The following is a 27,941-nucleotide window of genomic DNA, read 5'->3' as shown; positions in this document are numbered from 1 at the left end:
GCCGTCAAATGCTACTTCAACATTTATCGAAAGATTTTTTATTTTGTTAGTGCTTTTTTAAAATATTTTCGCCCACGCCTATTAATTGAAATCATTTTTTGTATAATAATTTCAATCCGTTGTTGAAGCGTGTATCGTTCCATTTTTATTAATAACGTAGTTTTTACTTGTCAAATGTCAAAAAATGACAGCATTAAAAGTAACATCTACCGAAATAGCGTGCTATTTAAAATGAAACCTCTTATTGGAAAACCCTGTATTTAACACCTCTTATTGGAAAACCCTGTATATCGACAAACTGTTTGCTAAATGTTAAAATTTTAATTTTGTTAAATATATCGTATTACTAAGGACTTAAGTTTCCACAAGTGAGCATAATAATTAAATGTATTTTTTAAGGAATTATCGAAAAACTGCCACATTTGAAAAACATTGGTGTTGATGCCACGTGGCTTTCTCCTATCTTTCCTTCTCCGATGAAGGATTTTGGGTACGACATCTCCAACTACTACGACATTGCCGAAGAATATGGAACGATCGCAGATTTGGAGAAATTGATTGCTGATGCAAAAGCGTTGGGTAAGTAAACACATAAAAATAATAGTTTGTAATGTTACTTTTTTTATGCAAATTAAAATATTTGACAGTGCATAAATTCACAGATTATTTTCTATTGCATTTTAATAGTTTTAATTGTAACCGGGCAACCCATGACGGTAACAATTCAACACACTCTTGAAAAATGATGTAGAATCACGAAAATTGATGAAAATTTTTTTTTTTTTAAATCAGGAAATCTATAAACAGTAACTTGTCAGACCATTTATTAAATACACAAATTAACTTATCTAATCAAAAAAACACATTCTATAGTCCTATATTTAACATGTTTCCCACAATCCATTCCACTCCTTAATAATATGTTTATGTTTTTTCTTATGTCTTTAAAATGTATTATTATATGTATAATTCATGTAAAATTGCTTTTTTGTACTTTGTTATTATATATCTTTAATTCACTATGCCTATGTAATATTTGACTCCTCCCACTTTTATAATGTGTTATATTCTGTCTCCCTCTGCTTTCTTATAAATATGCATGAAATCTGTCTTAGTTTTTAGTTAAATTTAACATCCTGATGAAGCTCGACTGTAGCGAAACCGGTAGATGTAATAATAAAAAAGTCGTGGTTAATAAACAAAGTGTTTTATTTGAAAAAAATATAGTTTAGGTTTATAGGCAACTTTTTCATCGCTTTTAATTACAAAAGTGTATTGCCACTTTCTTTAGTTACCGTGTTACAATTTTATTAAATAGGCCTTGAATTTATCATAATTTATTTTCACATACGTAGTTTATTTCACTATTAGAAAAATTCAGAAATGAGAAAAAATGCATGCAATTCCAACAAAACTATATAGAGATCTCGCGATGTTCTTATTTCAATTCTTATGATCTTACTTAATGTATTTTTTACTCATTACTTTTGAAACATCGTTAATTTCCCATACTAAGCCTGACACGTTAGTGTGTGTGAGAGAACTTCCCATGCTAAGCCTGAGAAACTTGTGTGAGAGAGCTTCCCATGCTAAGCCTGACACGCTAGTTAGAAAAAATGGTGTTCAAAAATACGTATAATTTACAGGTATTTTTGCAAAACTAACTTACTCCATCCGAAAGTTTTGTTGGGAAGTCACTTAAAACTGATACATGTTTAAAATGTGTAATTTTATTACCTTTTTTTGGATTATATTATGTACTTTAATCATAAAATATTGAAAAGTAATAAGATCTAATAAGTCTGTTTTGCAAGACAATCTTGTGATAATCCAGTTTTGCAACCAACAGTCTTGGAATAAGCTGATTTTGAAATGCCTTTAAACATTGACGGCAACTTTCTTATAAATCAATTAGGCGGCCATTTTGTCACGGTCGTGACCAAATGCTGTATTTGTTTGGCTGAGATGGGATAAGCCTGTTTTTAAAGTAACATTGGATGGAATAAGACGAGTTTGCAAGAAATATTTATTTCAAAGTTATTTCTATGGGAAGTCAAGCAACATTGTATTGTAAAAATGTTGTGCAGAAAAAAGAAACATATTTAGAAAGATATCGTAATTAAAGGTCAAATTTGATAAAAAATGGTCCAAATTAAAAATCTATTTCGCTCGATTTCCGATACAAATATGATGAAATTAAAATCAAAATGATTAAGTAAAGATATTTTGATGGGCCTAATGCAAATGACTGATTTACGTTGGAACACGGATTTGTTGTACATATAATATAATTTCTATCCAACAACACCCATTCTAACGATATTTAATATTTCATTGTTAAATCACAGTAGGTGAATAAGCCAAAATTATTTTTTCAATAAGAACAATTAACTCTCAAAAAAGCCTAATTTTCCTATAAAATTATGCAAAGTTGAAATATTTAATATCATAATTTAAAGCAAAAAAATAATAAAATAGTACAAAACCGTATTTGATAAAAAATATTTTTTTCAGTTTGATTGAGTATTTTGGCGTCAATTCCAAATTTAAGTCTTGTATAAAAAAAAGGGAGGGCAGATGTTCCTCACTCGGCGATGCGCTCGATTACTCGCTCACAACAATCGCTCGTTTATAATATACCTAACTTACTTTGTTTCAAACTATTTTAGTGTTATTCCTATGTAAATTATTAAACAGTAACATGTCAAATGGTTTTGCTACTTATTTTATTTCAAGGTATCAAAATCCTCCTTGACTTTGTTCCAAATCATACATCTGACCAGTGCGAGTGGTTCAAGAAGTCAGTGCAGCGCGACCCAGAATACGAGGATTACTATGTGTGGCACAATGGCCGGGAAAATGGCCTTCAACCACCAAGTAATTGGGTTAGTACATTATGATACAATTTCTTTATTAATTCCACACCAGTTGAGAATTTTTTTGTAAATAAGTATGGCATCAATAAATCGATGCGCTGGACTGATTTGAGTTTCATGCGCTTCGCTTCTAAAAACATTAGCGACTGTTTGTTTAAACGGAAGCCGCTAGAAATATATTAAATTGTTATATTTTGCCTATTACTAAGAAGTCAACTTGAGTACAATTCTCCTGTCTATATAATATACATGTACAAGCTGTTGAAAGAATACAAAACCAATGCATATTTTTAATGAATTTTAAAATGGGTCCCAGCAATTATGTTGAACTACAACACTCTGTTAAATTATATGAATATGCTCAAATTGTCAGAAACGAATTTTCACTGACTTGGTATTACTATATAAAATTCTAAATGATTTAGTTGACAGTCCGGTATTGCTAGAGTTGATAAGCTTCCGGATTCCACAACGCAATACTAGAAGTCGGGATTTATTTCAGTCCAGAAATTCTGGGACTAACTACCATTTGTATTCCTCTTTGCCCTGAATACATGGAGAAAACAATTTAACCAAGTCATTGGACATCTTCAACTTATATTTAAATAAATATAAAATGCTATTAATGAAGCAATTCAGTTATGTAAAATAAATAATGAATATTTATTAATATTCATATGTAAAAGCCCCAAAAAGGCCGTTAATAAATAAATGAATGAAGGAGGCTCACAGGTTTCTTTCAAACTTTTGAATGTCTATTTGAGAAGTTTTTTAAAATAATATATTCAAAATGCTAAATAAAATCACTATACACTGCTCATTGATATGCCGATTTCATTATTTTTTTTAGATTTCAGTCTTCCGTGGCCCAGCCTGGACTTATAATGAAGATAGGAAACAGTGGTACTTGCATCAGTTCCTGAAAGAACAACCTGATCTCAACTTCCGGAACCCTAAAGTTGTTGCAGAAATGAACGTAAGTATTTTTTAAACGCTTATCACAAAAATGTTTTTGTTTGTTTTAAAACAACTCAACAATAAATTTAACCATTATGAGGATCGGATAGTGTAAGGAAAAAATCTACACTTTGAAACATACTGAATAAGATTGAACTGAAATTGCAATCCAATCAATGGACTTGGTTCTAGGTGAACCGCTTATATAAAATAAATTATTTGCTGTCAAATATAATCAAATAATAAAAATGTTGGTACATCGTTAACTTTTTTTGGTACATTATAATTTATAACATTTATATCTAATGGAGGTACATCATAACATTTATATAGGTACAATATAACTTATATCCTATGTATGTACATTATAAATTGTAACCTATATAGGTACAATATAACTTATAACCTTTGTAGGGAAATCGTAACCCATGTAGATACATTATAACATATGAATGTACATTATAAATTATAACCCATGTAGGTACAATATAACTTATAACCTACGTAGGAACATCTTAACCCATGTAGGTACATTATAACCTATGGAGTACGTAGTAATCTACAGTAGGTACATTATAATAAATGACCTATGTATGTAAGTACATTATAACCTATGTAGGTACATAGAAACCTATGCAGGTACATTGTGACCTAAGTAGGTACATTACATCCCATGTAGGTACATTATAACTAGAGTTGGCAAAATTGAGCATTAATTTTCAGATTTTTTAGCTTTAACAATTGGAAATTTAGCGTTTTATAGCATTTTGAGGCATAATTTAGCGTTTTGTAGCAAAATAGAAAAACGTTTTTAGCGCATATTTTAAGTATTTTTGGTAAAATATATGTTTAACCTTCATTTGCAAGTATTTCCATGTGAAAGATTATAAATAATTAATTTTAATATTAAATTAATAAGGAAGGAAACTCTTAGTACGGTTCGAACACAAACACAACAAATACAGATTGCGATTAACATCAATAGGCGTAATTTATTTCGCACAATTTGTGTAATGTCAAAAGGCAACGACTGACGGAATGCGGCGATGAGCCAGCGAAAAAGTAATGAAAACCCGAGCTTACGCACACAGTCGGGGGAGCGCGAGCTGAAGTTAGAGATGATTTTTAATCACTTATTTCCGCTGATAAATATCGATTTTTTGAAATTCTCACATATTATTTTAATACCCCGTATTTTCGGGAAATTTGCACCTATTTCGCTAAATAGAATAATTTAGCTGGAATACGGCCAAAATCACATTTTTCGCGTTAATTCGCGAAATTGAAATTACTGGAAACACTTTCAAATGCCTTGAAACGCAAAGAAAACTTATAAATGCTCTATTTTCAAACCATAAATATTGTTTCGCGTTTTTAGTTAAAACGAAATTTTGCCATCTCTAATTATAACATATGTGGATACGTCATAGCCTATGCAGGTACACTGTAACTTATGTAGATACATTATAATCCATGTAGGTACATTGTAACCTTTGAAGGTATATTGTTGACAATGTAGGTTCATCCCGCACTGCCAAAGATTTGATTTTTTGGTTACACATATCTACTATTATTATTTTCTTTTATATTACTTTTCTTTCAGAAAATTCTTAGTTTCTGGCTTGCCAAAGGAATAGCAGGATTTCGAGTGGATGCCATCCCTCACTTGATTGAGTCTGACGTATTTTCAGATGGAAATTATATCGATGAACCACGATCTGAAACCACTGATGATCCTGGTGAGTACAAAATTATGTTAAAGTATTTTAAAAAATCAAGAAAGACTCACAGCAATTTACTACTTTTTTACCAATCTCTTCAAATAGTTAATTAACTTCACGAACCAATCTCCCCAACCCAAACTAATTGCCTTAATTATTCTTTGTTAATACATATTCAACTTCATACCGATTCCTGGCTCAAGGACCTTTGATTCACTACTTCCATTCTGTTTAACTTTATATGTATTTCTCTGAAAGTCCTTAAGTGGGTATTATCTTTTAGATGCTTTTAGTATTCCTACGGAAACGGCACGATGACGGCACAAAAAGGTAATAAACATACGTTCCTTATCACAGTAACGCTGCAGCTCTTTCTTGCACGCTAACAAAATGGTGAGACAAACGATGAGACTAACGATGCACTTCTGTCTGTTTCAATCAAAGGAGAAACTCATTATCATACATCTCCCTCTCCCGTGTTTAAGAAATGAGATGCCGCGTGACGTTGCCGTCGCCGTGTTGTTGCCGTGGTAATTTTAAAATCAGCCTGCCTGGGCATTTAATATTCTCACGGCAACGGCTCAAAAAGTAATAAACATACGTTTCTCACAATAATGCAGCAGGAATTTTTTACACAATATATAATAGTGAGACAAACGATGGATGAACAATGTACTTCTCTCTGATTCCAACAAAGTATATTCTATTTCCTTCACTCATATTTATTATATCGGGGATTATTAAAAATAAAAGACTGTTGACTCAGACCTATGACGTTTATTGACACTACGCACACTCGTTATAATCTCACACGTGACGCATCAGGACTGCCAACATGGCCATACATAACATCCTTTCCTCCTTTAATTTATTTTTATTTTCAAACAATTTACAATACCAAATAAAACTTAAACATAATCACTTTGACTAAATTTGACAGGAGGTTTCACCAATCTGCCAGCCCTAGTTACTACATCAGTTTTCCCACTAGTGCTGGGTAAAGGCTCACTACCATTTTTATTTTCTTGGCTTCCCAAGTCAAACCATTTATCGGGATTTTCATAATTTGATTTTAACTTTATACAACTTTTTTTTATTTGGTTAACATGGACCCTTTTTACCTCTCCTCCGATTAAAAGAATTAAATACACCCATGAACTTAATTTTAACTTAATAGTTCCCTGAACCCATTTCATAGGACCTTTCAAATGTCTTAAGTATACCAATACATTATCATTTTCCTCATACTCTTTCAATGCATTTTTACTTGACTGCTTACTTTTATTTACATTATTTTCTTCTGTCAAAATATGAAGAGGTGTACGTGGCTCATACGAAAATATTTTAGCCATAGGAGACAAACCGATGACAGAAGTAGGGGTGGAACGATAAGTATACAAACAATCTACTAGACGTTGAGCTGGTGACAAAAATTTAGAATTTTTTGAAAACATAAATTTAAATAAAATCTTTTTGAATGTTTGAACAGATCGTTCTGCTAATCCATTTGACTCGGGATTATATGGTGGAGAAAATAATAATTTAATAGATTTTTCTTTACAAAAAATAGAAAATTCTTTACATGAAAATGGAGGACCGTTATCACAAACAATAGTTTTCGGAAACGCAAATCTGGAAAAAACTTCACTTAATTTTGATAACAAATCCGAATAAGTAGAATTTTTCATATAAAAACATTCTATCCACTTTGAATATGAATCACAAACTAATAAGTATTTGGAACCTTTCAATTCAAAAAAATCCAAATGGACTCTTTCCCATGGACTTTCAGCAATAAGCCAATTATGACGCACATTTTTGTTAGCTTTTTGTACCGACTGACACATTTCACATCTAGAAATAATATCTTCAATATCTTGATTCATACCTAACCACCAAACATAAGAACGAGCTAGAATTTTTGATCTGACTATACCAGGATGACAATAATGTATTAAATTTAAGACTTTAGACTTAAGAGATTCTGGTATTGCAATTCTGTCACCAAATAAAAGACATTTTCCCTTGACCGACAGTAAATTTCTGAACTTGAAATATTTTTTAATTTCTGGACTTGACAAGTTTTCAATCCAACCGATTGAAACATACTTAATGACTTTAGATAACATTTCATCTTTTTCAGAATGACTTTCAACTTCTGAAAATGGAATTAAGGGTGTTGACATGTATACAAAATTACATTCCTCTACATTAAATTGTTGTTTACTTGGCAAACGTGACATTACATCAGCTTGAGGAATTTTCAGTCCATTTTTAAAAACTAATTTATAATTGTACGCGGACAATATTATAGACCATCTTATGAGACGTGATGCAGCTAAAACGGGGACTTTTTTATCTTCGGCAAATAAAGACAACAATGGAGCATGATCAGTATATATAGTAAAATGACGACCAATTAAATATTTATGAAATTTCTTGATTCCAAAAATAACAGCAAGGGCTTCCTTGTGCAATTGGCTATAATTTCTTTGAGCTGAATTTAACGTTGCAGACTCAAAAGCTATAGGAAATTCTTGATTCTTTACGACATGACTTAGGACACATCCGACACCGTATGCACTGGAGTCGACTGTAAGACACAATGGTTTTGACAGATCATATAAAACTAACATAGTTTTATCTGACAAGAGAGACTTACTATTTATAAATGCTTTTTCGCATTCATCAGACCAACACCATTCTACGTTCTTTCTTAATAGATTATGGAGTGGTTCTAGTACAGTAGGACACATAGGAATAAAATTCCTATAAAAATTCAACATTGACAAATTCAATTTTAGATGAGTAACATTTTCTGGACACCCAGTAGACTTAATTTTCTCAACTTTCTACCAAGACGGACTTTTGCCTTGACCTGACAAAGTAAAACCTAAAAATTCAAAAGAAAATACAAAAAATTCACTTTTCGACACATTAATTTTTATATTAAACTCATTTAACTTTGACAAAACTTTTTCTAAAGTATTACAACACTCCGTTTCATCTTTACCACCTACACAAATATCATCAATGTATGCAGCACAGTTTTTTATGCCTCCCAAGACTGTATCAATGACCATTTGAAATGTGGCAGGAGCCGATGACAACCCAAAAGGTAAACGATTGTAAACATATAAACCATTACATGTATTAATTGTAAGTAATTCTTTACTAGAATCTGACACAGACAACTGTAAATATGCATTTGTTTAGTCTAATTTACAAAATACTTGACAACCTGAAAATTTATTAAAAATATCCTCTGGACGTGGAATAGGATATTGATCAATTCTCAATTGTGGATTGACTGTAGATTTTAAATCTGCACATAAACGTATTTTTCCATTTTGTTTTGGTACACAAACTATTGGAGAAGACCAAGTACTATATTTAACTTTAGAAATTATGCCTTCGCTTTCAAGACGATCTAGCTCTTGGCATACTTCTGCACGCAGTGCATAAGGGACCTTATATGCTTTGTGGAAAACAGGAGTTGAATTATTTTTTAAACTTAAATTTACCGAAAACTCTTTAATTGGTATGTCGTTATTCGTTTTAGAAAAAGAATTTAAATATTTTTGTGACAATTTTTCGACAATGTTTGATTTATTTTTTCCACTGACAGACACTGAATTTACAGTATTATCATTACCAATATTTGACATAAAAGAATTTATAAATGTATTTTCCCAAGACGGATTCAAAACATTTATCCAATTCCTACCAAGAATAGCTTCAGACGATAGATTTTTAATAACTAAAACTGGTAAATCCACGACCAAATTAGAATCATCTTTTACACTTACTTTTGCAATAAAAAATCCAAAAAAATATAAATTTTGACTATTTGCTGTAAACAAATTACCATAGAACTGACTTAATTTACAAGTTTTGAAAAATTTTATGTACATTTTGTGACTTATCAAGGTCGATGAACTCCCTGTGTCAATCATGAAGGACATTTTCCTACCGTTTACAAACAAATCAATATTAACTGTTTCAGACACGGACATATTTAAAACATTTATATTACTCACACATTTTACATGATTAATAACAATTGATTTTACACTAGAACAAAATTTTGACGTATGACCGTATGTATTACACTTGTAACATTTCCAACTCCTTGACGGACATGACTCTGGTTGATGACTGATAAAACACCTCTCGCATCTTTTTCTGGGGTTTCCACGTGATGGAGATGAAAAACGACTTAATGACATTGAACTCCTTTGACCGTGTTGCGGACTAGTACTCCTTTGACGTGACGTTTTCGGCTTTACTTCGAAAACTCCCGATGAAAGATCTTCTTTGTGTAATATTTCTGCAGAACAACTTACTGTCTCCATATTCTTGACAATTTTGTTTGCTTTTTCGAAACTCAGCGATTCATCTTCAGACAGTAATCTTATAGTCATGGCTTCATTTTTCACACCGCACACCAATTTATCCCTCAAGGCTTCATCCAGAAATGCTCCAAAATTACATGATATTGACAGACTTTTTATTTCTGAAATGTAATCATCAATTCCCTCGTTCGACTGTTGCTGACGATTATAAAATTTATATCTTTGGGCGATCGTACATTTTTTTCTTCATATTTATTTTGAAGTGTTGTTACAATCTCGTTATAAGTTAACTCTTCAATATTTTTCGGATGAACTGTTTCTTTTAAAATTTTATATTTCTCCGCACCAATAATTATACAAAGATATCCAATTTTCTTTTTGTCCGTAATATTAATTACTTTTAAATAAATTTGAACACGTTCTAAAAACATTCCGAAGGTTTCACAACTCGACTCGTATTGCGGCACTGGCAAAGTACTCTTAGACATATTAAAATGATTGAAAAAACAAAGACGAAATCACTGTTTTACACTGGACTTAATATTACTCGTTTTTAATTTAACTTTTTCGATTATCCTCGTCGCCAATTATGATATCGGGGATTATTAAAAATAAAAGACTGTTGACTCAGACCTATGACGTTTATTGACACTACGCACACTCGTTATAATCTCCCACGTGACGCATCAGGACTGCCAACATGGCCATACATAACAATATTAAAAAAAAGAGATGCCGCGTGCCGTTGCCGTTGCCGTGCCGTTACCGTGGGGATATTAAAAGCAGTCATTTTGTGCGTGAAACAGTAATAACTATCTGCAATTTTTATCTGCTCAACGGGCTTGCGTTGCTCACAATGTGTGTTTAAATATAGCTTATTTAAACTTGACCTGTTAACAGATTTAACTTTAGAAAAAATGTTTACATTTAAAAGCAAATTTGCATGCGGATCCTTAACAATCCTTAACAATCCTTAACTGTATCAGATTGTTTTTATGATTATTTATTTATTTAGAATTTACGGCACAAGTGCCATTTACATACAAAGTTTTTATTTTATTTTTTTACATATACATAGTGCAGTATTAAATTTTGATGATAAAAAAATTAAAGAAAAATTTAGTAAAAACATAACAAATAAAATGACAGCAAAAAAAGAAGCAATGACAATAGCCTGTTATGTAGTGACCTCATTAAAATAAGTGGCGTTAAAATGTGATATTAGTGCAGCTTTATATTTTACAAGGGGAATATTAAAAGTATCTGCGATTTTAGCATAAAAGTTCCCAAGTGTGTTCAATCTGTTTATAACTGAGTTATATCCTGAGATTGTGGTATAATTGTCACAATAATACATACTAGAGGACCTTGATCTAATGGTAGGTACATGAAATTGAATCAACATTAATATGTCAGGGCTGTCCAACTGATAATTTATAATTTTGTATAAGAATATAAGATCAAAAATTTTTCTTCTATCACTTAACTTAAGCAATTTCAATGAATATAATAAGAAATCATAATCTATTGTTTCTAAAGGAATTCCAAGCCTAAAATGAATACATCTCAAAAATTTGCGTTGGACTCTTTCAATGGTATTAATGTGATTATTAAAGACAGGTGACCAAATTGTACAGTTGTATTCTAGAATACTTCTAACGAGAGATGTGAACAGAATTTTTAATGTGTTGATATTTTAAAAATCCTTGGAAATTCTTACTATAAAACCTAACATTTTCATAGCCCTGTTAGCGATAGAAGTTATGTGAGATACAAAGCAGAGTTTTCGATCAAACATTATGCCTAGGTCAAGTATTTCGATTACAGAGATTAAGTCAACATTACACAATGAATAATTATACATTATTGGGTGTTTGATTTTGTGGAACCTCATAACTTGGCATTTGTTAATATTTAGTTGCAGTTTATTACTAGAACACCATTTGAAAAAGTTGTTAAGGTTCTCTTGCAAGATTATGCAGTCGTACACATCATTAATGACCCTAAACAGCTTCATATCGTCAGCAAAAAGTAAAACTTCGACATTGTAGAAAATGCTGGTAGCGTCATTGATGAAGAGGATAAATAATAAAGGTCCCAGGTGTGAACCTTGTGGGACTCCACTGGTAGCAATAAATTCATAGGATAGACAGTCATTAATCTTAACAAAAAGTGATCTATCAGATAAGTAACTGATCAACCATGCCAGTAAATTACCACTTATCCCATATTTTACAAGTTTATTGATTAGTATTTTATGGCAGACCTTATCGAACGCCTTGGAAAAATCTGTATATACGGAGTCTACCTGTTTCCTGTTAGAAAATGCTGAATTTATGTAGTTTACATATACTGTAAGGTTTGTGAGAGTAGATCTAGATGAGACAAATCCATGTTGGCAATTGGTAATAACGTGTTTAATGTTAGAGGATATTTTGTTAAGAATGATTTTTTCAAAGAGCTTAGGTATACTAGATAGAATACAAATAGGTCTATAATTGCATACATCATTTTTTGAACCCTTTTTGAACACTGGAGTGAGATAGCTAGATTTTCAGCTATTGGGGAATTGTCCTGTTTTAAGAGATTTATTAAAGATTAAGTACAATGGATAGGATAGACTATTTTCACATTTTTTTATAAATATGGGTGGGATATTATCGGGACCAGAACTTGTTTTTGGTTCCAAGAGTTTAATATAGGCTATGATATTACTGCGTTCAATTAATAGATCAGATAGTTGCAAGTTAATATCAGTGAAAAATGCAGGAACACTGTCAACAGAGATATCATCCTCATATACGCTTTTGAAAAAGTCAGCGAATAGATTAACAATATCCTCAGTTTTGGAACAAGTCTTACCACCATAGTTTATAATGCTAGGAATGGATGCATAGTTGTTTTGTAATGATTTAGAATAGTTAAAGAAAGATTTAACATTAGATTTTATGGAGGTTTCAACTTCTTTTATATAATTCTTGTAACATTTATCTGAAATTACAGCGCACTGCTTACGCAATTTGTGAAATTCAGTATAATCATCGAGTGTTCTCATTGTTTTGAATTTATGGTGAGCAATCTTTTTTTTTAAAACTAAGTTAATAAGATCATTGGTGAACCATTTAGGAAAAGTTGATGTATTACGTGAAGTAACAGGTACATAACTATTAATAGCTTGTTTTAAGATACAGTAAAATTTTTCGATATTGTCATTTAATTCGCGATCATTCAGAAATGTCCAATCAACATTTAGTAGGAAGTTACAAATTTCAGTGTAATTTGCTTTATGAAAGTTATGCGACATTAATTTGATTTTAGGATTTACACATATGGTGTTGTTTATAGTTATATCTAAGGATGGATGGTATTTGTCCAAGGGAAGAAGAATTTTTGAGGATTTAGTTACAGTAACAGATTTGATATTAGAAAAAACTAGATCCAGGATTCGGTCGTTGCTATTTTTGTTAACATTTAATTGATTTAAGTTTAAAAAATTGGACATTTCGAGTATTTCTCTTTCGATGTCAGATATGCTGGAGTTATTATTACTAGATAAATCTGAGGATAATGGATCCCAATTAATGTTTGGTAGATTATAGTCGTATGCAATGATTATTTTTGTTTCGGGATATTTAGATATTAGTATTTGAATTTCATCCATATGGTTTCTGTAAATAATTTGATCAGATGAAGGAGGAATATAAACACAACCTAGAATGATTTTATTGTTTTTGTTTGTGTTAACCACACTAAAAATATGTTCCACGTTTTTGTAAGTTGTAGTTAGCTTCCTGGAGACTAATGTCTTAGAGATTGCTAACAAAACACCACCACCTCTTGATTTAGAACTGGTATTCTTGTTTCTATCCAATCTGTATATATTGTGAGTAGGTAGCCCTAGTTCTGCTGTGTTGATATTCGAGTCAAGCCAAGTTTCAGTTAAGAAAAGGACATCGTGTGGAAGAGTTGGTGCAGTTGTTGAAAATTGATGAAGTTTAGTACGCATCCCACGTACGTTCTGATAGAAGCTATTTATTGTTTGTTGCGACCTTAGTTTTTTGGCGTCGTAGTTATTATTTTTAGTGAGGAGTTTATATATTTGATAGTTAAATTCACTTCACCATTGTTCGTGCGGTCTTCCAATTCCTTCCTTAGGTCTGCCAATTGCCTTCGCTGTAATGGGGTTTGATCAGATTTGATCTTTATTTGATCAGGAACAGTTATGCTGGTTTTTTTTCTCAGTATATCAATGGCTTGGGCGGGGTTGTCAAGTATAACTTTTAGGGGTCTGGGTTTGGCCGTTTTATTGATCCCCAAACGAAAGGTTGTGATGTTGTCTTTAGTGATGGTTGAGTTTAAGGCTGTTAATGTGTTAAATATTCTTGTCGTATCGTCAGTAATTTTATCAATTTGGGAACAGGCCAAGCTTTCTGGAAAGTTGAAAATAATAATATTTTTCGAACGTTTTTTTCTCTCCTCGAGCTCGTCAGCAGCTTCGCACGTGGATAAAATTGGTAAGTTTGAAGATTCATGCAGTGATTTAGATTCTAACAATTTTGATGAGACCATGTGTTCATAAGACTTCACCTGTCCCTCGAGGATTCCAACTTTGACACCAACATCCAGCATGGTGCCAGACAGGTTGGAAAGTTTGTTGAGTAATTTAGTCATCTGATCTTTAGTTAGTTTTAGTGCCGGATCAGTAATATTACTATATAAATCACTTATTTCCTCCTTAGCCTTGTTGATATATGATATTGCATCAGTAGTACTCATCTTGCAATTGGATTTTGTATATTAATAATTTGTATAAGATGCAGTGACAACCCTGTTCGTGCGTTGTCTATGGCGAGAAGTGGGTGGGCGTTTCACATGTAGGTACTCTACGAAACTTTGATTGTATTAGTATTCTTCCTTCTATTTGGCTTTGTGTGTATGTGTCTATTGCAATCCGGTGACAGTTGAAATTTTAAAATTAATAATAAAGAATTACCGGTTATGCAGCTTCAACTGTTGGTACACAATGTTAAATTTGATTGTGGTAAAGTACTCGTGGTTGAAAAACACTACTATAAGTTCTTAATTTTAATATAATCGTTAATTTTTGTGGAGCAAAAAATTTACGTTTTGACTGTGACACTTAGTATTGTTGATTTGATGATTTGATTTATAAGATCATTATAACTATTATGAAATTAAATTCATTATAAATAATATGTTTTTTTTTTGTAAAAGCATAATGGGCGTTTAAATAAAAAAAATCCTCTTCGTTATGTTCTCGATAATTGAGTTAAGTGTCGTAACTAATTAGGATTTTGTTCTTAATTACAGAAAGCTATGATTTCTTAGAACACACTCAGACAAGGGAACGAAAAGAAACTTACGATACAGTTTTTGGATGGAGGGCCACCCTTGATGCATTCTCAAATGCACAAAATAATACTATAGGAACAAGGTAAGATTTTGAAAAATTTGTATTATTTCACAATTTATTTCATACAAATATAGTAAGTATGTTTGCGGTACGTTCAAGAGTGGCAGATACTTTCAGCACAGACCTGGCGAAAAACCATCATTCAGAACTGAATTGTTGCTTGAAATGGCTCTAGCCATGTTCGGTAACCAGATCTGAATAATCAGGTTTCCCCAAATTTCTCTTCCCCATTTCCATCCCTTCTTCATTATCTTGAGTCTCACAATATACCCCAATTGGGGACGCCATAATCTCACTGACTCAAGACGGTTCAGACTCTTGTGCAGTCATAAAAAATAATAAATAATTTTACTGGTCGTTCACAAGTCAACTGTTTTCTCTTTCCAATCCTTTACAAATAATACCAAAAAATTTATCGCCATCATTTTATGGTTACTTCTATATGAAAAATACTTTTATACGCATATGTTTTGTAATAATCTCAAAATTCCTGGAATATTAATTTATTTTATTTTATTTATGTATATAAAACAGGCAAATACCCAAAAATGTATACACATGGATAGTTTATTAACTTGGATGTTGTAATAAAATAAAAATTCTAACAAAAATAATTAGTTAAGTAAAACTTACTCTTATTATTATTTCCTTCAAATCTTGAAACTGTATTATTGATAAATCTTGCCTATTTCTTACTTATCCCTTTGGTTTTGCAAATATATTATTTACTTACTTACATGATTCCATATAATTGAGCTAGGATTCACTCACCAAACACAAGAGCCTTGTCTCTTTATGGTGAGGAAAAGCTATTATTATTTACCTTGACAACACTGTATAATATGTATAATTGTATATTTATTGTAAAAAACATACAAATATTAAATAAAAAAAAATTAAAAAAAAATAAAATAAAAAAAGTAAAAGACAAACAAGAATAGGAAAATGGTAGAATATATATATTTAAATGAACAATTTATCAATATCATCTGTACCGATGAGACACTGATTTAGTAGGTACTATTGTACTTTATTGGACAATACCTATGAGACAATGATTTGGTAGTTACTATTATACTTTATTGGACAATACCAATGCGACCCTGATTTCGTAGGTACTATTGTACTTTATTGGACAATACCTATGAGACAATGATTTGGTAGTTACTATTATACTTTATTGGACAATACCAATGCGACCCTGATTTCGTAGGTACAATTGTACTTTATTGGACAATACCTATGAGACAATGATTTGGTAGTTACTATTATACTTTATTGGACAATACCAATGCGACCCTGATTTCGTAGGTACAATTGTACTTTATTGGACAATACCAATTCAACCCTGATTTCGTAGGTACAATTGTACTTTATTGGACAATACCTATGAGACAATGATTTGGTAGTTACTATTATACTTTATTGGACAATACCAATGCGACCCTGATTTCGTAGGTACAATTGTACTTTATTGGACAATACCAATTTAACCCTGATTTCGTAGGTACAATTGTACTTTATTGGACAAAACCTATGAGACAATGATTTGGTAGTTACTATTATACTTTATTGGACAATACCAATGCGACCCTGATTTCATAGGTACTATTGTACTTTATTGGACAATACCTATGAGACAATGATTCGGTAGATACTATTGTGCTGTATTGTACAATATTTTGCCTGTGTTGAAATAAAAGGCTTCATTACAATATCAGCTCGAAATGAATGAATTGGTAATTTTTAAAAAGTTTTTAAATCGGTCATTAAAAATATCGTGTTCATTATAAAAGCAGTGAGTGTATAGTTATATATATTTTTATTATTTTCGCAGTAGAGGGGAAAAATACCCTAGAAATATCCAGTGTGGTAGGCTTTCATGTTTAAATTATCTTTTATCCTCCTTATTGTTTTTTTTATGGTTTGTTGATGTTAATTTGGGATAAAATATTTGGTGTATATAACTGATGGATGTATATTTTACTTAGAAGCAATAAATCAGAAAGTTTGCTGTCAGAGAGTGTAGCAACTCGGTCACTGTACGTTACAAATTGATCAGATAAACCTTCACAATAAGCAATTATATAAAATAAACTATTGCACTCTATACACAAAATATATCTCTACAATTTTATACATTTTTTGAATTAACTATCTATTCAGTGGTCTCTGCGAATCATTTTTTTAAATTCGGTTGTAGATGTTTTCAAACCCTTTATATGTTTTCAGATAATTATGTACATAATTATAAACTCCAAGTAACATTTCTTGATTTGTTTCCAGGGTACTATTGATGGAAGCCATGAGCAGTACAGATCTGGTAATACAGTACTACGGCGATGGAATCAGTGAAGGAGCACACTTCCCATTCAACTTCAACCTCGCCTTCCTCAATAAAGGTGCCAACGCTATCAAACTAAGAGATGATATCAAGAACTGGCTGGATGTTGTTCCCGTTGGCAGGGTTACAAACTGGGTGGTATGTAACTATTATAATGTTTAAATAAATTAGAAAAGGAGGTCACATCGCTTTCAATTTCAACCTCACCTTCTTCAACAAAGAAGCCAATGCTTGCCTGTGGGAGGGTTACAAACTGGGTGGTATATTACAATGTTAAATGTTATTTCAATTTCTTATTTATATTTTTTGGCAAGTCATGTTGGTTGTAACAGGAGACAAAGGTTCTTCAGCCATTCACTGGTATCCGTATCTGTGTTGCGTGGTGCAGTATCGTTTTTCCCCAATGTTCTCTTTTTTTATTTATTCTTTAGTATATTTGTTATACAATGGTATAGTATATTGTCCTCCACGCTAGGAGTTCACCTGTGTTGTGGAGGACTTTTTCAATTGTAAAGTTATATAATTCTAAAACAATACAGTGGAGTTGGTTACACAGAGAAAAATTAAAATATAAAATCGATTTTTCCATAGTTATAACAGTAGTTTTTCCATAGTTATTCCAAAAAAGTAAAATATAAAAAATTAAATATTAAAAGGATTGAAGCCAGTTCCGTATGTGTTTTTTGTATTCTGTAAGATTAGATGTTTTATATTGTGTTGGAAGTGAATTGTATAGTTTTATAGCCTGGAATCTGTAGTGTTTCTGTCCAAAGGATGTGTTGGTTTTTGGTATTAGTAGTTGGTGTGCATGTCTTGTTCTGGTATTGCGAGAAGTTTGTGAAGTTTTAAATGTGTTTAGGTTCTTGTAAAGGAAAGTAAGTATTTGTTTTGAATATAATTTTTGAATCTTCAACATTGGGAATTTTTGAAATATGGTTGAAGTGGGTGTTAGTATTGCTACTTTAAGTATTACTTTTATTAAGGTTTTCTGAGCTTTATACAGTGTGTCTATGTATTTTTTACTGGCATAGCCCCAGGCAATAATGCCGTATTCCATTAAAGATTGTGCTATTGCGAGGTATATATTCTTAATATCATATATGTTTAGTATATTTCTCACGTTTTTGAAAAAGTAAATCAACTTGTTTATCTTTCCTTTAACCGACTCAATATGTCTGTCCCATTTTAAATAACGGTCGAAGCATATACCAAGATATTTGATATTTTCGGTTTGTGTGATTGGAGGACAATTGCTTGGGGTGCTCGCTGAGTGACAGGAATGTATTTTAAGGTAGATGTTTTTAGAGGGTTGGCCTTTCAAGTTTATGCTAAAGGTTATGAATTTAGTCTTATCTATATTTAAAGTTAATAAGTTAGAGTCAAGCCATTTTTTTGTAATATTTAGGCCAACTTCAGCTTTTGTGATTAGTGTGTTCCAGTCAGTGGCCTTAAAAAGTAACACAGTGTCATCAGCAAAGCTTATAATTTCCCCGTCTATTTGGAGGTGACATAGATCGTTAATATAAATAAGAAATAGGATTGGGCCAAGTACGCTGCCTTGTGGTACTCCGTAGGATACTTGTTCCTTGTCACTACATGTGTTTTCTATTGAGGTATATTGGGTGAGATTTTCCATGTAGCTTTCAATTAATTTGAGTTCTGTTCCCGTGATTCCGAAATATTTAAGTTTATTGAACAGGTTTTGGTGGTGAATTGTGTCAAACGCTTTTGCCAGGTCTAGGAATATTCCAAGGCATTTATTACCCTGATCTATATTTGTTTTGAGGAAGTCTGTTACTGAGGCTATGGCATGTGAGGTACTCATATTTTCCCTGAATCCAAATTGATTTGGTGATAGTATATTTTTTTTGTTAAGAAAAATTAAAAGGTGGTTTTTGATATGTTTCTCGAGAATTTTTGAAAGCGTGTTTAGAATTGTAATTGGTCTGTAATTATTAATTTCTTCCTTGTTTCCTTTTTTGTGGATTGGAATTACTATGCCCGTTTTCAAAATAGTTGGGATCACTCCTTCTTTAATGGACCGATTTATAAGTATAGTAAATGGGATAAGAAGTGCTGATTTTATTATTTTTATGTCATGGGTGATATTTTGTCGCTACCCTGAGAGTTTGTATTTTTTATTTCGTTTATAAGTTTAAGTGTTTGTATTTGGGTAATGTATGGAATTTTAAAGGAAAAAATACTAGTGTGTGTATAGTGGGTTGAGAATTCTGGGATATCGTCATTTGTAGTGATTCTGTTTGCTAATACCTTGCCGACGTTAGCGAAATAGTTATTCACAAAATTACATACTTTTAGTGGTTGTTCTGATGTCTTAATAATCTCGTTATCTATTTTAATCTCGGTTATGGAATCGCTTTTCTTTGAAGATGTGTGGGATATTTCTTTTAGGATTTGCCAAATTTTTTTGGGGTCCTTGTTGCATTTATCTAATTTATTTTTTAATATATTTCTTTCGATATACGTGCAAGTCGTGTGCATAAGTTTCGATATCGTTTATAGAAATTTATGAGATAGATGTCATATGGGTTAGATTTGCATTGTTTGTGGAGTTTGTCTCTTTTACTGAAACTTGTTATGAGTCCTTTTGATATCCACGGTTTTAGAAGTTTATGTTTAGTTGGAGAACTTTTTTCGGACGCGATGGTATTTTTTTAAATTCGTCTTGAAAACATTCTATAAAAAGTGACCATGCTTCATTAATTTTATTATTTTCTACGAGTTCTTCCCATTTTTTATTAAGTAGTATGTCATTTAGTTTTTTTTGGGGTTCAAACATGTCTAAATTCACATGATGCAAAGCCCATTAGCGTATCATATACGCACGGTGGTTTTGACTGTACCACGTGATATTTGGCACAGTCCAACACATTTAATATTGACCATTTTATCGTTCACGATGAAATGTATATTTTTGACAACGGAAGTTTGCCACCGAGCTCGCCAGTGTCTGAAAAAGTCACGGAAATACATAATCAAAATGACGTGAGTATCTTGACTCTTTTTCATCGTTTAGCGGAGGTGTTTGTGTTAAGACTGATGGTTTATAGAATTTGAAAAATTAAGGCAATTTCAAAATTAGTTTTGAAATTTGATGAAAGTTCTATTCAAGTTCTCTTATTATTTCAGTTCTGTGAAGTAACTAGTCCATAATGATATAAAACAGAACTTTCACAAAACGTGATTATTAACTTTGAAATTTGATGAATTCTTCAATTTCTGTGTAACATCTCGTCCTTAGCGTTTCTTCTAAAAACTTTACTCACACAACAAAAAGGTTGTTATCAGGTTCTGTAACGAATTCTGAATTTGACGTAATATTTATTCTTGTTCACTATGTAGGCGAAATTAATGCACACGTTCAGTAAATAAATGTTTATTTTTCAGGTTGGAAATCATGACCAGCCGAGGGTTGCTTCGCGGTTTGGATCCAATTTATCCGATGGAATTATTATGTTGGGAATGCTGCTTCCTGGTGTTGCTGTCACATATAATGTAAGATAACGCTATAACCCAACTGTCATTCAATACTGATAACCATAATAAAACATATTTTTAATAATGATATGATGAAACCACCAGCAACATTTTTATAGCATGTTAATCGATATAATGGGTTCAATTATTTCTACATAGTCTAACTCACAATCTGATTCACTTGGCATTCCTCACCTTCTTGTAATGTCTTTGAGTACATTTTTAATTAGAGATTGTTATATATAGCTTTCGAAAATCTGAATGTCTCTTTAGTCTTTGAATCTGAAAACACTTTTTTCATAGGGAGAAGAAATCGGGATGGAAAACTTTTACTTATCTTATAACGAAACAGTGGACCCTCAAGGTTGTAACGCCGGCCCTGCGTTGTTTAATTCTACCTCTAGAGACCCCGCAAGAACGCCTTTCCAGTGGGACGATACATCGTTTGCTGGTATTTTTTATTATTATTTAATAACAAATTTCAATTTGGGAGGCAGTATGGATACCGTCTCCCCGGGAACCATTTATTGGATAACCAACACCCCTGTCATAGACCACCCCAAATGGTTCTCTACATTTGGTAACTTAGCAGGGCTGCCCTGGTCCATGGGGTGAGGTATGGCTAAGTGTTGGCGGTGGATGCGCTTGTCTAGAAAGAAACTGGTTGAGGGAGACCTTTTGACCTCTCCAGCCGGACTCTCTCGGCCTACCACCTTACACCGCAGTGGGAGGGATGGATTCATAAGTCTATCACTCCTGGACACGTTGACCCCCCAAACCTTTTCCCTTCTCAGAACTTCCTCTACTTTCTATCCATAAAAAACCTCCACACAGAATCCCAAGATGACATAGACCCGGAGAAAAAAGTTTTTTCCTCAGGGCCTCCTGTTAATTTTAAGAATTAACAAATGAAAGTTTATAAAAAAACCTTCTTGTGATATTTATTCGATGAAAAAATTGATGTTATATTCTGATACTATCTCATTTTGTGTAATGGTGAGAAATATGAATTAAAAACGGTGTTAGAAAGAGAGAATAAATACCGCACGATTTAAAATTTACGGTAAACGCTCTAGAAAAATTAAGAATATTAACACTAAGCATTTTAAAAAAGGTTTGTAAATTTTGTAATAAACGAAAAAATGAAAGTGACTGAAACTTTTATGCTTCTTTTACTTATTTTTTTTTAGTTTCATGTAAAACAGTAATTACAGTTTACACGATAAAAACCATCGGTCAGAAAATTTGAAAACATCATCTTTTCTTGCCTTCAAAATATTAATCTTTTTAATTGCATACGTCGATTTGTAATACTAAAATCTGAAAGAGTTTTTTATCTGCTTTCTAGTTCTTCATCCTGACAGTTATCATTTGAGACGTACATTACAAAATGTCAGAAGCTTTAGGGGTTAATTTATATTAAAAAACTGGAAAACCAAGAGAACCGCTCTGCGCTGGGCGCTGGTCTGATAATTTTAGACGAGATGAAAATTACTGTTAACGTCAGAAAATAATATTTCTATTCAAAATGAGTCAAATGAGAAAATAATATAAAATAATTTCAGGTTTCTCCACAAATAGTTCGTGGCTGCCAGTGGCTACCAACTACAAAGAGTTGAATTTGCTGAAGCAGTCCAGTGATGAAAAAAGTCCTTATAAGGTAAGAAAGTGATTAAATTAGAGAATTGATTATAATAGAAAAAATCGTTGTTCAGACACTTGCTTGCATTTTATGATTTGAAAAAAAATGTGTGGATAGATTTTTCTACTAAGATTTCAAAATAATAGTTTTAGAATAATAATAGAAACGAATAGTTTTTGAATACTAAAAAAACTTTGTTTTTCTTTGCTTTTTGCGTTCTATATAAAATATTCAGTTATCCATTGCCTTTATTTATTTTTATAAAATTCGACACTGTGTTTATTTTTTTTAAGCATCATTACTGGGATATCGGATGACTTTGACGTTTTGTATTTGAGATAATTTACCTGATAGCCAGCCCTAGCTTGCAAACGTTGTTTTACGAAATTATAAAGTAATTTTACGTTTTGAAATATGGATGGAATTGGTTTTGGTAATTATTCAGGATCGCTGGCCACTGGCCACGCTTAATAGGATTTTTTAAAAATAAATCTTTTGATTAACCTTAATTACTATAAAAGGAAACTGTCTGCATTTAGTTTTTTTTTTATTTTAGCATTTTTATTCGTTGTATGGGATGACAGCCAAAATAATTTCTGTTGATAACATTTTCTTATTGTGGTATTCCTGACACCATACGAGTGGCAAAGAAGAGAAGAGAGTTATTACCATTATGCAAATTAGATAGGTTGTATTTTGGCCAAACTCTGAACATAATATAAAGGTATTTAGGCATGTTTTATAAATACAAAATTGTTTTAAAAAAGGTTAGGTTATTATAGGTTATGTTAGGTTAGGTAAGGTCAGTATAAGTTAGGTTGGGATAATTTAATTTTAGGTTAGGTTAAGATAGGTTTGGATAGGTTCGGTAAAGTAAGATCAGGTTAGGTTAGGTCAGGTAGGGAGAAGAAAGGATATTATCAGTGTTCCGCCAAAATAGTGCCTACCAAATATGCATGAATTAATTGGTACTAACGTTTCTTTTAGCTTAATCGGGAATACCAACATATGAAAATATCGTTGACACTTGACAGAAATTATTGGAAATGGTTGTCATCCCATACAAATTTAATTACACGTAATTAAAAATTTGAACGTAAAAAATAAAAATTCCCCAAATGCAGATAGTTTCCTTTTTTATCAATTTAGGTGAATAAAAAACTTATATTTAGCGTTTTAAAGTTCGTATTAAGCGTGACCAGCGATCTCGAATAATTACCAAAAGGTTCATTCATGTTGGCTGATATAACTGAATCTTTGAAAAACCGTAAACTTTATATATATTTAATGTTTCAAATGTGATATAAGGGGCCATAAAGTTGTTTTTTTAAATGTGATACCAGTGGCCTTAAAGGTGTTTTTTTCGGAAATAATAAAAAAAATACTTCCAATTACATATGACAAAGACACGGAAGATACTCTCAGTATAGCCACGGTGAAAGACAACCATACAGAATTGTAACGTTGGTGCTTGGAATGGATTTTATTTTATGGTGTTTAAATCTTAATAGCCAGGTACTTTCTTACTTTAGATATACCGTAATAGAATATCATGGTCTCACTGGTTCCGGATGGTCGGGAGCAGTTTTCACCCTGTTTCATATTTTGTTGCTTATTTTATAATTATTTCAAGTCGTTATATATTTCAGTTGTACGTATCGCTATCAGAATTGAGGAAGAAAGAAGTCGTTAAAAGCGGTGAAATCGAGATTAAAGCCATAACCGACAATATCTTCGCATTCCGCAGGTGAGTGAATTATAATTACTAAGGTAAAAATATCTTTTAGGTAATCAAGATAAGGATACACTTTGTTGAATGTTTTTAAATTCTGCAAGTTTTCGGAACATCGTTAATTTTTTTTTTTGAACCTTTTGTTAAATATACCAAATTTTATAATGATTCTTTGAGATATTTTGCCAATTTATTTTTAATTTTATTGGTACGTAAGAAATTAAGGCCTGTGTAATTTCGTTTTGACATCGTTAATTTTCAGGTTTTTGCCTGGACAGGATCCTATCGTCACCATCATTAACACACGGGCAGACAATGTACCAGTTAATATGGCACAACATTTTGCAGACTTGCCTAATGATTTGAAGGTATTGGCAGCAAGTCGTTCATCTACAAGAAACACGCTGTAAGTCGTTTATAACTTCCTAATCATGTTTTGCTTTCTCTTTATTACATCTAGGAAGCGAAGACAGCTGTGGTATTGCTTGCATAAACTGAAAACAAATCATGTTTTTCCAAATCATGAAAATCCGGTCTAATTATTCGTATTTCTATTGCAAACGAGACTGCAGGCAACAAATGAATTGATAGATTTCCTAAGAACTAGGAACTCAGGAAAACAGGAATTTTTTATGAGGATGTCGTAACACTTGTTCATAAAAATTATAATATTTTCGCATTTTGTCCTTTATTAATTAGGATAAGCGCAGCTGCAAGAACACGTGTTCCGATGTATTCTGAATTTACTGATATTTTATTGAGAAATGGCGTGCCATCACTTTTTTAAAAGAATTTTAATAAATCAGCAGTTCTCATTGTTCTCGTGTATATGTAGCAAAACTGAATGCAGTACCTATAAAAAAGGCGTCTACAGACGGCTTTTTGGCCCAGGTACTGACTGAAGTCACTGCGTCGAAAGTCAAGCTTATTGTTCTACCTCTTACCACATATTTTTTTAAACCACTTGGCAAACCAGTCGTCTGTAGCGGACCATAGTATTTGTGAAAGCCTTTTGAACACTTTTTTATCTTAATTTTTAATTTTGAATGTTTTTTTTTTCAGTGTCAACGTTCCCTCCACCTTTACTTTAAATGCGTATGAATCGTTGGTCCTGACAAACGGAGTTAACGGATTATTATTCTCACGCTTTCTTGTGGTCACGATCACTCTTTTATCATTTTTTAAATTACTGTAGATAAATAAATGCAAAATACGTATCTTTAAATACGAAAACTTAAATTTTAATGTTTACGTTTTTCTAATCCATTAAAAAATACATAGTATAGCCTTCGAGTTGTTTTTGAACGTTAATCTATTTGTAAATCAATTTATTATTATGTCCAATCTTACAAAAAAAACTTTCATAACATGTAAATATAACCTTCATTCTTAAACCTGGTTTTTAAATTGTTTGATGTTAAAATAAATATTGTTTCCACGAAAAGACAGAATTTTATTTCCTTATATAGAACTAAGGATGGGTTGTTTTACAGAATTTGAACAATTCATTAAATTTCAACGTTGATTTTCATGTTCTGTGAAGGTTCTACACAAAACGGAAATAATTTCAGAACTTTGAAATTCGGTAAATTGTTCGAATTTTGTGAAATAACTTGTCCTTAATCTTAAACAGTAATGAGTATTTCATGCAGGTAATGCAATTCAATTCATTCAATTTCCTTTGTCTGGAAATTTAAATAAATGGCAAATAATAGTACACATTTTACGAGCATATTTCGATAACCAATGAAATAAATAATAAAAAATATTCTTTCTTGCGTAAATCCGAATTGTTTTGGTTTTGATCAGTGAACAGAAAATCTCTATATTATTTATCCATCCTAATTTGTAAGATATCGGTAGACGCTAGTTCTAAAATGAAATCAAAGGATCATTTACAGTCATAGTACTTATAGAACGAAAAAGTGTAAAAAATTATATAATCATTTAAGTTAGCAAAACGAAAGCAAAAGAATCTACATGAGATCAAATCAGTACCCTATAAAATTAATACTACTTCCAACTTTGACGTTTTCCAAACATTCTGATGGCAACATGTTACACTAACGCCTACACTAATGCGGCACGAGTTGTGCGACTTGGTTCTCTTTCAAACATTTAAATGGATTTTTTGTGAAATAAAAAATAATTTATTTTACATTAATGAATTATAGAAATCTAAAATATATCTTTTCTAATATATATTAGGTAACCTACATCGGACTTACTGCTTCATTTTGCTCTTACATAAACAAAAAATATTAAAGCGGCTATTAACTCAGTATTTTATGGTTTTGGTAATAAAATAATTATATAATTATTATAATTGAGAGAAATTTTACAAAAAAAATGAATGAGGAATATTTGATAATATGAAATGTAATATCAATATATTTAATATATTCAAATTTTAAAAAATCAACATTGACGAAGATTTAAAACTTCAGCATGAAATTGGATGAATTAACTTTAACATTTTAATAATTATATTTTTCATTTAAGTCATGCACTTTTTACGTAATCAAGAACATTTTATATGCTAGGATTTAATGAACTCAAATTATATTTGTCCTGAACGACTTGGAGTGTTTTTGTTGTTTGTAATTATTATTACGTCTGTAACTGCATCCACATAACCTACTTTTTGGGACATTTTTATGAATATTTTTTATCATTAATCAATAATAATTTAATCAACAATACAAATTAGAAAGCGCAAAACACTGCCAATAAGAAAAATAATTCAATTTGCTGCCATTTAAAAAAATATCAAAGTCAATTTGCTACACAAGCGCCAGTAATGCCACTATTTCACTGAAGTTGGACGTTATATTAATATTAAGTATGTATGTAATGATGGTCGTAGGAGGTTTTAAAAAACTCTAAAGTTAATTACTCGTATGACGCAATGTTTGCTTTATAATATTTTTTTTAAAAAGTTGAATATTTGACAAAAAATTCTGTTAGGAAAGAATTAATGCAGGTTTGGTGCGCATTTCGGGAGATCAACACAAATATTTTTTGAGGATTTTAAGTTGTTATTGTTATTAAAATATAAACATAGGAAAGTGTGGAAGCAAAAAAATAGCTTCCGCTTTTTGACTTCCAGCTGTCCTCCAACTCCCCCACCGTTCTTACTAAAACTACCGATTCCTTTCTTCGTGCAACGTTTGTTCTAATAGTGGAACAAGTTTCAACGAGATATTAGCACGCAGTAGCACTTCGAATTATAACTATATGGATGCAAAACGTACTGAAAAATGAAAATAATATAAGCAAAGACAGAAAGTAAAGGAACAAAATACAACAAATAGTGGTGAGAAAGATTATTATTTAAGTGTTATTAAAATGTACATTAAATTAAACATATCTATGATTTCAT

At 31.5% G+C, this 27,941-nt stretch overlaps 1 protein-coding gene across 1 annotated transcript; it reads left to right on the top strand.

The window, feature by feature from the left end:
* The first annotated feature begins 461 nt into the window (after positions 1–461).
* On the top strand, positions 462–25,886 carry LOC149421267 (salivary alpha-glucosidase-like). The gene is made up of 12 exons (XM_089635451.1): positions 462–579; positions 2,737–2,885; positions 3,727–3,852; positions 5,437–5,572; positions 15,241–15,364; positions 17,630–17,825; positions 21,096–21,203; positions 21,489–21,636; positions 22,751–22,845; positions 24,477–24,574; positions 24,822–24,965; positions 25,622–25,886. Exons 1-12 carry the CDS (start codon positions 477–479, stop codon positions 25,752–25,754), a joined length of 1,560 nt encoding a protein of 519 aa, XP_089491577.1. The 5' UTR covers positions 462–476; the 3' UTR covers positions 25,755–25,886.
* Positions 25,887–27,941: the final 2,055 nt, after the last annotated feature.

This window comes from Hesperophylax consimilis, chromosome 9, assembly GCF_061612785.1.
Source record: "Hesperophylax consimilis isolate HC1 chromosome 9, BYU_Hcon_1.0, whole genome shotgun sequence".
Classification (NCBI taxonomy): Eukaryota; Metazoa; Arthropoda; class Insecta; order Trichoptera; family Limnephilidae; genus Hesperophylax; species Hesperophylax consimilis.
The sequence above is the reverse complement of the archived record's forward strand: the minus strand, read 5'-3'. Positions and strand labels throughout refer to the sequence as shown.